The following is a 14,792-nucleotide window of genomic DNA, read 5'->3' as shown; positions in this document are numbered from 1 at the left end:
CTTTAGATGGATGCACATTCTCCATCTCAACATTCGTTTTGGCTATAGCCTCATAAGATAATGATAATAGCACACACTTAGCTTTGTCATCAGCACCACCACCAACCAGCTCACTTAAGTTGTTGGATGAAACAAGCTACTATCTTCTATAGCTGCCTGTGAAACCCTTGCTAATACCTGCTGGAGTGAACAGCCATTCACATTCCTTCACAGATTATGATATTAACCCCTAAATATTAACTATCTCCTAGATCAATTCCACCAAAAAGGAAAAGACTGCAGAAAGATACCCTTAAGTGAGACAAATCAGCCTGGCAATTATGTTAAAATTGCTTCACTCACTGCTCCTTTGTACTTTGAATGTGAATTCCAGCCCAAAATAAGACTCCTCTGCCAAACCTGACCTTTATTTAAGTCACGTATTCTTCACACGCTGAAAAACCCCAAAAAAGTGTGGAGGGCTAACTTTTGAATTGGAGTCAGACTAATTGTATGCTCATTCATCAAGAGAAACAAAAAGCCCAACTTGACACAGAAAGAAACTGCAGAAACTCAACCCCTCTCTGAAACAAGGCTTGTTGGCTCCATTTGAAAGCGCAAACAGCCCTATCGACAACTGTAGAGCTTTGACAACCTTTGTAAACATAATGTAATTAAGCAACCAGTCAATTCAAATTCACACACACTCAACCACCTGCACTAACCGATAGCCATTAGTCCTGAGGTGTATAAGTCCACTGTAATAAATGACAATCACAATGCAGATCGACTTGAGGCTTTTGAGCATTGCCTTCATCCTTCTACTGCTAAAGGAATACAAAGTCCACTTTAACAGATGTACAGTATAAAAAATGTTACATAAAGTGAGCATAAACCATGCGACCTCTCTTCAACCCTTTATTTTTATTCCCCTTCCTTGCCACACCACTGCTCCTTCTGAATCAACATCCTTCTTTGACATACTGTTACATACCTCATTGTGTTGCTTGGTTTTCAACTGTAAGCCTTGCTTCCTCTTGAACCGCCGCTCAAGCCTAATCATGCGGGATGCCTGTACTCTTCGCTCAATCTCAAGAGCATGCGAAAAATCCCACACTTTCACAACCTGTTCCTCACCTGCACTGACTATCCTGTCTGATCCAACATCAACAGAATAAAAACACTGCTTGGAACCAAAAAGCATGCGCTGAGGAGACTCTGCATCCGTGGACACAACAGTCCATGGAGATTTAACTTTGACATATTCTGCGAGCCTCCCAAACTCACTATTTCTCTTTCTTACCTTCCTTATATCCATCATTGCCAAAGCTCCGTCCCCGGAAGCAGAAACAAGCCAAGGATCTTCAAACGCCAACTCGTGCACAGCTCCAGAGTGAGGTTGCCAGAAGGCAATTGGTTCATTGTTTAACTCCTCCAGAAACTCAACACGACCTTCTAGACCTTTTTTCCGCACGACCTTATCCTCATACATGCGTATGATACCATCCTCACCCCCAGAAAACACAAAATGACCAGACCTGCTGCATTCAACTGCATAAGCTTGACCATGATGGGCACCTGCTCTCACTCTAAGACACCTACCTGTTTCTACATCCCAACTGTACACATCGCTACCGGCAGAACTGACCATCCTTTGGCCACGAAGAGAAATTGCCCACACCCAATCCCTATGAATCAAAGTTCTGATGCAAGCTAGGCTACCACGATCCCACAGTTTGACTGTCATGTCCCACGATCCACTGCAGATCTTGAAATCGTCCATACTCAGACTGGTGATTGGCCCTTCATGTCCACTCAAAACTATCTCCGAAGCACATGCACCACCCACATCAAATATGTGTTTAAGGTCAGGGAGGCCCTTCCAAATTCTTATATTTGCATCAGTGCCCCCAACCACAAGCATTTTCATGTCTACAGCTATGGATCGCAAAGTAGTTCCCAATGGCCACGACCAACTTAGTGGGAGGCACTCTTCCAAATCCCAGATGCGCAGGATGGAGTCATACCCTGCTGTGAAAATGAGATTGGCAGGTGCAAGTAAACGCACACATCGTACAGCATTACTGTGTCCATTCATCATATCTGTTTGATACCTGCCCAAAAAAGCTTTGCTTCTGGTTTCTCTAGCAACATATAAGTCCCTCCACGTTCTCTCTGAAAATACAGGATCGGCATCCATGGAGACGCCTGGAACGGGATTCCCCCACCTCTCACAGTAGAAATCCTTCCACCCATGGCTATCAGATGACAGCCCACGAAACAGAGAGCAAACACAGGAAACTAAGCTAAGCTCTCGCGCATTCAAATGCTTGAAGATCTCTGTGATAAGGGCAGGGGGGAGGTCTAGGAAGGAGCTCGCTAACGGTGTGCCACGGCCAGGTGAACTATTGACATTCGAGAGCGCCGTCCCATACCACGCCTCATCGGCGGCACCCTGCAGACGTTGTCGTGCTGGACTCACCCCATCTCCTTCAACCATGAGGCCTATCGACCCACCCAAACCCTAGGGAAGAGGCAGGCTCTCTGCTACCCTCTCGGCACAGAAGCTGTCAAACCTGTGCGGCCAAAGATTGACCGCCCGGACATCTCTGGTATGCACGCACACACTGTAGAAGTGTAGAAGGGGAGAGGCGCCCAATTTTATTTTTACTGAGTCCCGCTATGTGGAAGATGATTTACTATGTGGTACCCATTTTAAAATAAAAAATAAAAGATTTATGAGAATCATCTAAAGATTATGTTCCACGCAGGGACTCGGAAGCAAAAGATTGAAGCGCCTCTCTCTCTCTCTCTCTCTCTCTCTCTCTACACTTGCTTAAGGAGTTGCTCAAAATAGGAAAAGGGAGAACATGTGCTTCATCTAAAGTAAGGAGGAAGAGGAAGAAGAACGACCATCCCTTTTTCTACGCACACGCAACTTCTACCTGCTAGTTTCTTAGCCACCCTCATTACCCTGTTGCCTAGCGCCCTCTCAACCTCCCACTCGACAATCACCAACTCCCTTTTCGTCTTTGAACCCCAAGACGGGATCTTCTCCGATTCTCACTAATAAAGGAATAAAAGTGATTGGATCCCCCTACTCTAGTTCCATCTCTCCTAATACAAAGAAATTCATGTACATTACTTGTATGACCAAGATTTAGGAAGATGTTCCCTTCACCTTGCTAAATCAATATCGAGAAAGCGGGATTTTTAACTCATTTTATAAATATTACTAACCATATAAACCAATAGGGGGACTCGGCTCTTAGTTAGCATAATACGGTTTTGTTGAATGAATCCCTAGGAACTAGTTGCTTGGTAGGATCTAGGTCATTGCTCTCCAGCACAATAGCACGACCATGAACCTCATTGTTGCTTTTAAAAACGGCCTCACTATATAATCACATCTTTTTTCGCGCATAAGAGCTATGATATAAAAAGCATGAAAAGCACATAGCGACAATACAAAGCCAAATCACTGATGAAATCATTGACGTTGCCGATTCCAACAAAACAAATCATTGATGTAGTTTCCCTGATACACAGGCGAAGCTAGAGAGAGAGGGAGAGAGAGTGAGAGAGAGAGAGAGAGAGAGAGTGAGAGAGAGAGAGAGAGAGAGTGAGTGAGAGAGAGAGAGAGTGAGAGCTAGCTGGTGACAGCCCTCAGGGTTACAGGAACTGACGACTAGAGCACAATGGACAGCATGCTCGAAGACACCGTGGATGGGGTAGATGTTAGTGATGGTAGAACTCGGCTACACTCACTCTCGAACTAGATCACCCTCCTCATACTCATGCGGGTTGTGGGTAGCTAGGTACTTCCATCCTACAATTCTTCAAAGGCTTCACTTCTTCAGTGTCAAACCCATCTCTCATAAAACCTTTTATTGCAAAAAAGGGGCAGACAAGGACATTCGGGGCCACATGATCTACCATGGAATCAAAGGTGGTGTCCCAAGAAAGTGTTGCACACCAATCAGAGGTGCCACACTTAAACTTTTCATAATTATGTGACGTGTCAAGTCAAGATTACACTCTTGTTGGTTGAACATTCTACAAAATGAGAACAAGCCCTTGACTTGAGCTCCTGACATATGCATAAACTTTGAACAAGCATCACACCTTCTAATCGCTACTCAATCATGCCAATCAGGTCATGAGGGCTCACTATCATGCCAACAATATTTGAAAGCAAGGGATTCTTGAAATGTATGTAATGAATTGCCACACATATGATTGCAAATAAAAAGATGTTGTGAAGAAAGATCAAGAGGTATGGTTTAAGGTTATATTGGTCATGGCCTTCTTGAGTACTTCGTCAAAAGTTTTCTCACCAGCATAGTACAGTAATTCTTCACCCCTAAAGCAAGATTGTTGGAATGAGCTAAACACTTATGGGAGTTCTTCCAGGTTGGTAAGTTAGAGTTAGTTCATATTAGGTTATGACTTTAAATCAGACAAGACCGGAATGAAATGTAAAGACTCGAACTGAAATATAGACTAAACTGGAAAATGAGATTGCACACTGAAACTGGAGAATGGAACTGGAATATATTCATATTAGTGTATGCGAGTACAACAATGTGAGCCAAGACTGCTCTGAGCTCAATTAGAGTTATAAAGATACAAGAGCATAAAGAGCTCCAATGATACAAAGCAATGATAGTGTAAGTCCTAGTGATCAGAGAGATAGCCCTCCGTAAAACTAAGTAGTGAGACAAATTTATAGCCCAGGGACTGGACCTCTTTCTGATTGTGCATCGTACCAGTTACCATAGTAAATGGCCTTAGTAATTACCAATCCAGACAGCTCATCTGCCCGATTGAATCTTTGTTTGGAGGTTGTTCCCACCATTCACATTTCCTTCCCCCCTTTCTTTAAATTTTGGAGAGTCCAAAACTTCAATAGGTCCCTTGATTAATCAAGGAGTGTCAGTCCACCAGACTTTCTTCTTTTTGTCAGGAGCCTTCTTCTTTGGAGGCTTGTAAAGTACTCTTGGTGGCACACTAGAAGTTGCTTGATTCTCTTTCTTGGATCAAATGATACAGAGCTTCTTGCTCGAGTTGGTCCTTGCGTGTCATCTTCATTTCCATCTCATATGGTGTTAACGCATTCCAAGATTTTTAAACAGGGTTCTTTTTCCTCTAGTGAGCCTAGCTCTGGCCAGCTTGTGATAATACGAGGCAGTATGGATCCACCCTTAGGAAAGTGGCTAATTGCATTTGACTTTGGATTCAAAGAGGATCTTTGCCATTTCCCTGAATTGAGGTTCAGAGGCTGCTCGATTGGTTAGCTCCCTTTTTGGGATTTTAAAGGCTTCAATAGTGAGTTGAAGAAACCGATTAGTGATCTTCATGAGCTGAAAAATCTGAATATGCCATTGCCCCATTCTCAGCTTGAAGTTTTGTAGAGCGTTCAAACAGATTGTCCATCTGGTCATGCTTCTGAGATTCATCCAACACTTGTTTCCATGTTTTCCGTTTAGTCACAGCTCCCTTGTACCATTCTCTTAGCTCATCCACTATCTTGATATATGTCTGTTAATGAGCCGGTTCAACTTGTATTGGCATTTTTTTGTTATATTAGATGAAACCTTGGCATTGATTGAGCAATTTGCGCTCCTTCTCAATGGTCCTTTTTTCGCTGAAGTTTTAGTATTCATTACATTTTTAAATCAATCTCTTTTGGCAGCATTAATGTTTACTCCCTGGTTTAATTAGATGGTGGGAAGCCAGGGCAGCCTCCCTTTATGGTTAATATATAAAAAAATTTGTATTGTATACTTGCCCTAGGAAGTGAAACTAACTTTTCAAAGCTATAGCATTTATTAGCTTCTCTTAAAATCTATAGATGCAACCTTGATGATAGTCCACTTAGTTTTATTAACCCTACCCATGTAAGTTGATTTACTGCTCTTAACTTGAAACTGTTATCCTACAGAACTAGTAGCTTGTTTTATTGGTTCAATGCTTAGGATTGTAAAAGATATACACTTGCCATTAAAAACTGGGCATATTCTACCATTACTTTGAGATTTTTTTGGGGGATACTATAAGTAACTTTTTAAAAAAAAAAAAACACACACACACACACACACTAACAAAGTGTTTGTTAAAAACAAAGGTTTGATGTATTTTCAATCATTTAAATTTACTAAATCTTGGGTAGCTTCCGAACTTGACTTGTAGAAAACCAACAAAATTTCACAAGGTTTAATGTAATCACCGATGAGTTCATGAGAGTTTTAAATTTTCTCATAGTTTTAATAATGAGGTTTTTTTTGTTAACTATGCATCTGCACATTCACTTAATTCTCTCTCTCTCTCTCTCTCTCTCTCTCTCTCTCTCACACACACACACACACACACACACACACACACATTTTGCCCCCTCCCACCTTATATTCCTCTTGTCACACCCCCCCCCCCCCCCTCCGCTCTCCCTTCACCAGATTTTTCCTTAATGATATCACTAGTGGGGAGGTGGAAAATACACAAAACACACACACACTTGCACACAAGGAGAGGGTGGAGGAGAAGAGCTGGTGGATTTGGTGGCCAATGAGGGTGGCAATGGTGCTGCACTAGTGGCCCACCCTCCCCAAAAAAAAACTCACTTTAAAGCTCGCTTCGACAAGCTCGTTCCATATCCTAACTCTCTTGAGGCTTGGAGCTACAAACTCCATCGAAACTACCACCTCTATCCCATATACCATTTTGAAAGGTGTCATGCCAGTAGTGACTTGTAGGCAGTTCTGTAAGCCCATAATGTTGTCTAGAGCTTTGCATTCATTAATGTGGCTCTTTTTGACTATTTTAGTCAAAATGGTCTTTAGTGTCTTGTTGCTACTTTTGGCATGACCATTACACCTCGGATAATATGGCGTAGATATCCCGTGCTTATCTAAAAGTATCTTAGTCAGCATTTGAACTGCTTCATTTATGAAGTGTGTACCTTGATTAGATACAATCTTGATAGTATCCACATATGATATTTTCATATAGGAATATTAGTATTATCAGGTAGTGCCTTGGCTTCAACCCACTTGCTTACATAACATGATGTACTGACTCTTCCTAGGAGTGATCTTTTTGAATGGACCCATGAAGTCCAATCCCCATTCATAAATACTCCACTGGTTGTACTAGAGTTAGAGGTGTCATGTCAGGTGCTATTGGTCTTCCCATATGCTCACAAATGTCACAAGTTTTGAAAAATGCTCTAACATCTACCATCATTGTTTACCACCAGAGACCTGCTTGCAAGATTTTCTTATAAGTAATGTCAGTAGAGAAACGTCCACCTACTTCTCCACTATGAGTCTTTGTGATTACTTACATCCTCCCTTGCATAGCTACACATCTTCGAACTATACCGCCAATACCCAACCTGTAGAGATCTTCTCCAATGATGGTAAACTTCAAAAATTTTATTATTAGTGTCTTTTTCTTTGCTTTTTTGAGCATCAACTGGTTCATATCTTAACAATGTCTCCGAGCTGCCCTTTGTGCTTCTTGAAAGGAAATCAACACCACAATCTGTTTTTCTTGGGTTATGGAAGATTTTGAACTCAATTTCGTTAAAAACATCATCCATCTAATCAACCTACCTTGAATAATCACTTTGTTGATTAGAAAGAGGACTGCCTAATGATCCACATAAAAGTGAAACAGTTTTGCCATCAAATAATGTCTGAACTTTGTGGCATTGAACACCATTCCTAATGCTTCCCTCTCAGTAGTGGAATACCGTTGTTAAAACTATGACTGGTGAAGTAAATTGGATAGTCTATCTTCCCATCAGGTGGGGCCAATATAGCTCCCATCACCATTTCAGATTCATCCACATGTACATGGAAGATTACATCCTAGCCTGGTTGACAAAGAACTTGCTTCTTATTGTTGATCGCCTTGATCAGGTTAAGGGGTGTGATCATCTTGTATGTGCCCAATCATAGTGTCCTGCACACTCACAACATTTATATTCCTTTATCTGCGTAGGAGTTTCTCCTTGCTCTGATAACTTTGGTGCTATCTCATGCTCTCCATCAATGTACTCCCAATAATCTTTACCCATAAGGAAATTGGTCATTTTGAACTTCCAAGCATGGAAGTTGTTCTTGTCTAGCTTCTCACTGACAATCTAGTGAAGTCCATCATCGTTTTATGATATACTCACAAAACTTTAGTATTGTGCACTATCTTTGAGTAGCTTACAAAAAAATAGTAAGTCACTATCTTTAACCACAGTATGTGTACATACACCTCTTCTATAGTGCTAAACAATATCTATGAACACTGCAACCAAAATGGAATTTTTTGCACCACCATGGATAAATCTATAGAATCTCAAACCTTGTGTTTCTACATGCAAACGCACTCTAAGTCCAAAATGGGAGTCAAAATGCACTTGAAATAGAAATCTGACTGCATAGTTTTAATCTAAAGGACTTCACAAAAACCTAAGATGCAAATCTCCAAAAAAAAGTACCACGATCAAAGATTGTTTGGTGATCGTTTAGACATGCAAAGCACTCTAACTCCAAAACGGGAGTCAAAACGCATTTGAAATAGAAATCTGGCTACATAGTTCTAATCTAAAGGACTTCACAAAAACCTAAGATGCAAAATCTCCAAAAAGAAGCACCTCCATCACACAGATCGTTTGGTGATGGCTCTTAGGGATCCTCAGACTGCTTCTTCTATTGTTTCCGCTTGCTGCTTCAAGCTTCTCAGACACAACCAGGCTTTGATACCATTTTAAGAGATACACAAGGAGATATCTTGAGTATGGTGATGGATCTTGGGAATCCTGAGACCACTTTTTCTATTGCTCCCACTTGATTCTCCAAGCTTCTTAGACACAACCAGGCTCTGATACCATTTTGAGAGATACACAAGGAGATATCCCAAGCTCTTGAAATCTCTCTCACACACACACAAAGATGGAGGCAAAACCTGCTTCTACTTTGTCTTCACTAACTCAAGATAAGAAGTCTATGATGCATAAAAGAGAAAATACAACATAAGGGGAAACTAGTAGAACGTTCTAGTGTGAAATGCTTGAGAGAACTCCCATAGACAATAAGAAAAAGGAGTTCTAAGTTGAACTCGATGAAGGAGAGTTTTTTACCTTATGGTTTTCTCTCCTTAAGGGTCCAAGGATGCAAGGACGCAAACTTTGCTTCAGAGGGAGGCAACGTCACATCACCCAAAGGATCGGGACCAAGGAGCATAGATGGAATGCATGGATAGGTGCATAGAGCACACCATGTATGCCGAGATTGCGGGTGGAGTCTACTTGGGATTTGAAGAGGCTGAGGATGGCCATACAGGAGTGTAGCCCGGCACACCAAAGCCTTTGGTCTTGTTTGGACAAGTGTGAACGTTCAAGGTCAAAGTCTTCATAAAGAGGACTTCTATGGTTAGGTGGTTTGTTTCATGTAGTGTTCCATATGCATGAGAGCTCTTCCAGGATTACACCCCAGGTTTTTGCTTATGTATCAGAAGCATAGCATTGTTCAAAGCATCATATTGGGTGCATCACAAGACTCTAGCTCCATAAAATCTATCTTTGCCTCAAGGAAGGTGGGGAAGAGTCAATGTATTCAATAGCTTCTTGTGATTACTAGAGTCTTTAAGTAATTCAGTGCATCCTTTCTTGCTTACATTGGCTTGTGGAAACTATTGATGCTACAATCACACAAAATTTTATATTGTCCAAGCTATGCAGACCAAGCCTTGTTGCAATGTTAGTTGAGAGGTTCACTCTACCGTTTATCTTGGTCTTCATTTCACACTTTATGAGGTGAATAGATATGGATGAGTTTGCCGTCCGCCGCTGGATATTTATGTGGGTCTTCCAAAAAAACAAAACAGTTAGGGCATTGGCAATCTGAGCCAAGCCCCCACTTTCCACCCCCACACTCACACTTCCTTGTGTGTCCTAATTACTACCACAAAGGTTGTTCAACATAAAAGTTCCTTGATTAGATTCCGATCCACAAGGTTCGTTAAGACAGCCCTTCAATCAGTATTGCAAAGCGGCACCAAGACAGAAACTCTAGTAAAAATTCTACTCAAACTTATTCATTAAAATTCCAATGTTTTGAAAGTACAACATCCCTCCTCCAGCGAGAGTTTACTCCTCCAGTTTGTCGCCTAGCTGTCCATACAACTAGGTATGTCCACTGCATAGAAAGCACGACATGGACATTCCCACCGCATAGAAAGCAAGACGTGGGTTCCCACCGCATAGAAATCAAGTCGTGGGTATCCACCGCTTAACCAACAGACGTGGATTCAAGAGCCCTTAACCAGGAACTCTGCCCCCTGTGATCAAGAGGGGGTTCAGACTAATATCAACATTGAAAATAGAATGAACATGCCGAGCTAAATTTTCCTAGCAGACATTCTTTCCTATTTCAAACAGTATATCCATCAACCATTCTTTCCTACTTAGAATTTAATATACAATTGAATTCAAATGCCGAGGTTTCCGTCGAATTTCTCCAGCATGTTTAGGGATATGTTCCTTCCTAACTTATTGTATGCAATGTTAAATTAATCAACTTGAATAAAAATGTGACCTACCTCATCCATTTCCTCGCCATTGGCCCGTGAGATGGCAGGTACTTGGTCGTCCATGGGATCTTTTCCTTTCCCATTCAAGTTGCTTGCTCCCGCCTCGCGGTCGTGGGCACCACCGAAGCGAGTTCTCTTTACCGGAGCCATTTTATACTCACTACTTAATTGACAAACTTGGAGAAAAGAACTAATGTCCGAGAGTATCATAACAATCAAGATGATAAATTACAATCACTGAACAATCCTTCTTATACGAGAGGGTTAGATTTTCCTTCGAGACATAGCAATTTTATGGATAATACTTTACTTGTCCTATGGGAACTGGCTCTAAAGTTAATCACTTGGCTTAGGTAATTAAGAATTTCATAATTTTACTAATTAAATTACTAGAGAGTGAATTAGACATGCTCAATCACCTTCCTAATGCAAGTAGAAAGATGCAAAATTACGGTATGCATAGGTGAGAGAAAATTCGCTTCTTACCGGCTTAATGACGGATTAATTTCCCTTAATTACATCTTAATCTATGAATAAATTGAATCTAACTTAGTTACACCAATATTGTGTGGTAACAGAATGAAATTAACCAAATCCACATCATTATCGGCTTTGACAATTAATTACTATGCCGATTAGCGGAAGATTCCCGCTTACTAATCATGCATTAATCTATGATTAGGAGAGGTTAATTGCTTGCTTAATTAACAATTTGATGATGATTATGTAATAGAATATTGATATGGAGAATTAGAGAGCAGCTATTGAGAATTATAACTAGGATTAAGCATAATAGTTACAAGATTTGGAGGATGATAGAGAGATTTGCAGCAAAGCATAAATCAAATCCATATTACCGTGATTAGGGACTGAAATCCACTCGAATTTCTGATCCAATGGAGTTCTCAAGACGAGAATCGGGCAGCACTTCCCTCCTTTGCTTCTTCTCCAAAAACTATGTGTGTCGGCAGTACCTCCCCAAGGTGTGTGTGCAAGTGTGTGTGTGCGTGTGTGTACTGAGTGGGTGTGTGAGCATATGTCTATGTGCGTGTGTGTGTGTGTGTGTGTGAGCACACTCTTAAATAGGCCTCTCCATGCTGAAAATCGATCTGGCTTGCTATTTGCATCTGAGAGCTACTCCACTTGTGCATGGCAAGTCCAGTTACATGCCTACCAAGTGTCCAGTTAGATAGTGTAACTGATTCTCACACTCACTCTCAAGCTAGGCAACTCTCCCACAACTCCCACAAGAAGAGAGGGCACCCCCTAGCTGCTAAAGCAGGCTCTGAGTGGCCTGGAACCTGTTCCCACACAACCTCGAGCCTTGAGTATATTTCCTTACAGTCTTAGTTTATTGTGTCATATCTTTTAATAACTTGATTGGCTTTCTTTGTTTGTCTTTTGGCTTGAGGATAATAAACTGTACTAAATCTTAATTGTGCCCCGACAGCTTGGAACAATGATGCCCAAAACTTAGCATCCCTATCACTTGTTATTCTCTTTGGCAATCCATGAAACTTAAGTACTTCCTTGGTAAACAGTCGAGCTATCTCGGGGGTTGTATAATTGACTTGTACTAGGATAATATGTGTCACTTTAGTGAGTATACCAACTACAACCATGATTGAATCATGTTCTCCTTGAGTAGAGATAATCTTGCAACAAAATCTATACTTACATACTCTCACGTCATTTGAGGAATGTCTAATGATTTTATTTCTCATCACTGCATCTTAATCCTCTTGACTTTGATGTGATATCTTGAAAAATATTGGTGGATGTGTCGCAGCACATCACCCTTAAGTTTGTTTAGTGATAGCTCTTTCTTATAGCATTGAGGTCCTTTACGTACCTTGGATGTCTCGCAATTGAATTATCATGAGCTTCTGTTTGGATGCTCTTCTTGAGTGAAAGATCTTTTGGAATTCTCAGGCTCCTTCTGTGGTAAGGTATCTATCATTATACGAAAATTTCTTAACAACATCCATTTTGAGCATCAGACAAAAGTTTCATACTTGGAATTGTTCCTTACGGCTAATCTCACTTAAGACTCTTGTGATCCGTTATCAATGAATTCATTTGCCCAAGCAGATAATGTTTCCATAGCTTAAGGGCATGAATAATTGCTAAGAGTTCTAAATCATGAGTTGATTAATTCTTTTCATGATCTCTCAGCTTCCATGTAGTACAAACTGCAGGTCTTTACTTCTTGCGTAAGAACTCCTCCTAAGTCAATTTATTGGCATCAGTACTACTTTGAATCCTTTAGCAAAATCTAGAAACCTTAGAGTAGGTGCAAAACTAGGAATCCTTTTAGCTTGGAAAAACTAGAATCATGCTCAGTCTCCCACTCAATCCTTATTTCCTTCTTTAGTAATTCTGTTATAGGAGCTACGATAAGAGCATGATCTATGACAAATCCTACACCAACCCGTAATCCTCCAGAAATTCTCACACTTCACTAATGGTAGAGGGTTGAGGCCGTTCTAGAATAACAACTTAAAACCTTAACAGCACAAGACAAAAGACTCAAGACAAAATTTCCTTATCCAAGTCGAGTTTCGTAGTTTATTTATGCCAAATATTTACAAATCTAGCTTGGTTCAACAGTTAAAGATTCCAACTGTTGGTTGTTCAGGAGCACAATAGTATAAGTGATAAGTGTTTGAAGACAAATGCTTATAGTCTACTATCTCATCATAGTAATATTTCTTGTACACATTGCTAATAGGCTCAAATATTACAAGATTCTCGTTTGGAGGAAACACGTTCAGAATGGCATTAGGCTTGATTCTATCACTAGGGATCACAATTTTTGCTTGATCGAAGACCCATCGTTTCAAGGTTGTCTTGAGACCATCTACAGTGACCTTAACTTCTCCAAAAGTTCCAAGGAAGTAGAAAACTTGGATAACCCGCAATTCATGCGCCCAACGAAGCTTCTTCAAGTTAGGACAAATACTCAAATTTTGTAGCATTGATGTAGAAGATACCACCCTTACTATTCCATATAATCTCCCAACCTTGATGGATTCCCGTTGATGGAGGAGCAAAGGCTTTCATCAAAATTTCCATCATACTTCGACGGAAATTGTAATTTGGAGAACGACACACCTCCATATACATTATCTCAAATGTTCTAAACTTGCAGTAAGCAATCTTGGCATCTTCCTGAAACATCAATGCTCAACCCTTGAGGACGTCTACCCTGCTAACCTTTATTATTTTAAAAGTTTCAAACAGCATTATTTTCCAGTTCGTAAACCTAGGCTCTGATACCAGGTGTGAGGTCCCCACCCTGCCGTCTCAAATGGCGGATCTGGTGGTAAACCTGGTGGCCACTAGATCTATAGCGGAAGCAAACAAAGTAGTTTAGGATTCTTTTAGCGGACGATCTCTCATCACAAAGTGAGTCGAGTTCGAGCCTACTAGCAACGAGATCTAGCTCCACCTCGCAGGGGAAGCGTACTTAACTTATCTAGCGATCCTAAGACCCACCTTCCAAGAGGAGAGAATTTCCGAGTGCCTTTTTCCCCATGTTTCAGAGGCACGTACACTTGAGACTTCGCCGCTCTAGGGGCAATGAGTAATGCTAGTATCGATTTAAGCACTATGGGGACGGAGAGTTCCCGACCAATCGGGACCACCCTTCTCATAAGCATTGGCAACCTGAGCCAAGTCCCCACTTTCCACCCCCACACTCACACTTCCTTGTGTGTCCTAATTACCACCACAAAGGTTGTTCAACATAAAATTTCCTTGATTAGATTCCGATTCACAAGGTTCGTTAAGACAGCCCTTCAATCAGTATTGCAAAGCGGCACCAAGATAGAAACTCTAGTAAAAATTCTACTCAAACTTATTCATTAAAATTCCAATGTTCTGGAGGTACAACATCCCCCCTCCAACGAGAGTTTACTCCTCCCGTTTTTCTCCTAGCTGCCCATACAACTAGGTATGCCCACCGCATAGAAAGCATGACATGGACATTCCCACCTCATAGAAAGCAAGACGTGGGTTCCCACCGCATAGAAAGCAAGTCGTGGGTATCCACCACTTAACCAGCAGACGTGGATTCAAGAGCCCTTAACCAGGAACTCTGGCCCCTGTGATCAAGAGGGGGTTCGCCCTAGTATCAACATTGGAAATAGAATGAACATGCGGAGATAAATTTTCCCTAGCAAACATTCTTTCCTATTTCAAATAGTATATCCATCAACCATTCT

General features: G+C 41.1%; 1 protein-coding gene across 1 annotated transcript; it reads right to left on the bottom strand.

Moving 5' to 3' along the window:
* Positions 1 to 632: 632 nt before the first annotated feature.
* On the bottom strand, positions 633 to 2,604 carry FBX2 (F-box protein 2). Its single transcript, XM_086494834.1, has one exon. It carries the CDS (start codon positions 2,477 to 2,479, stop codon positions 890 to 892), a length of 1,590 nt encoding a protein of 529 aa, XP_086350960.1. The 5' UTR covers positions 2,480 to 2,604; the 3' UTR covers positions 633 to 889.
* Positions 2,605 to 14,792: the final 12,188 nt, after the last annotated feature.

This window comes from Adiantum capillus-veneris, chromosome 22 (assembly GCF_014529385.1).
Source record: "Adiantum capillus-veneris isolate H3 chromosome 22, ASM1452938v2, whole genome shotgun sequence".
NCBI lineage: Eukaryota > Viridiplantae > Streptophyta > Polypodiopsida > Polypodiales > Pteridaceae > Adiantum > Adiantum capillus-veneris.
This window is presented reverse-complemented; position numbering and strand designations above follow the sequence as displayed.

Excerpts from the sequence above, each read along its gene's own strand:
- FBX2 (XM_086494834.1), bottom strand. The coding sequence starts at position 2,479 with ATGGTTGAAGGAGATGGGGTGAGTCCAGCACGACAACGTCTGCAGGGT.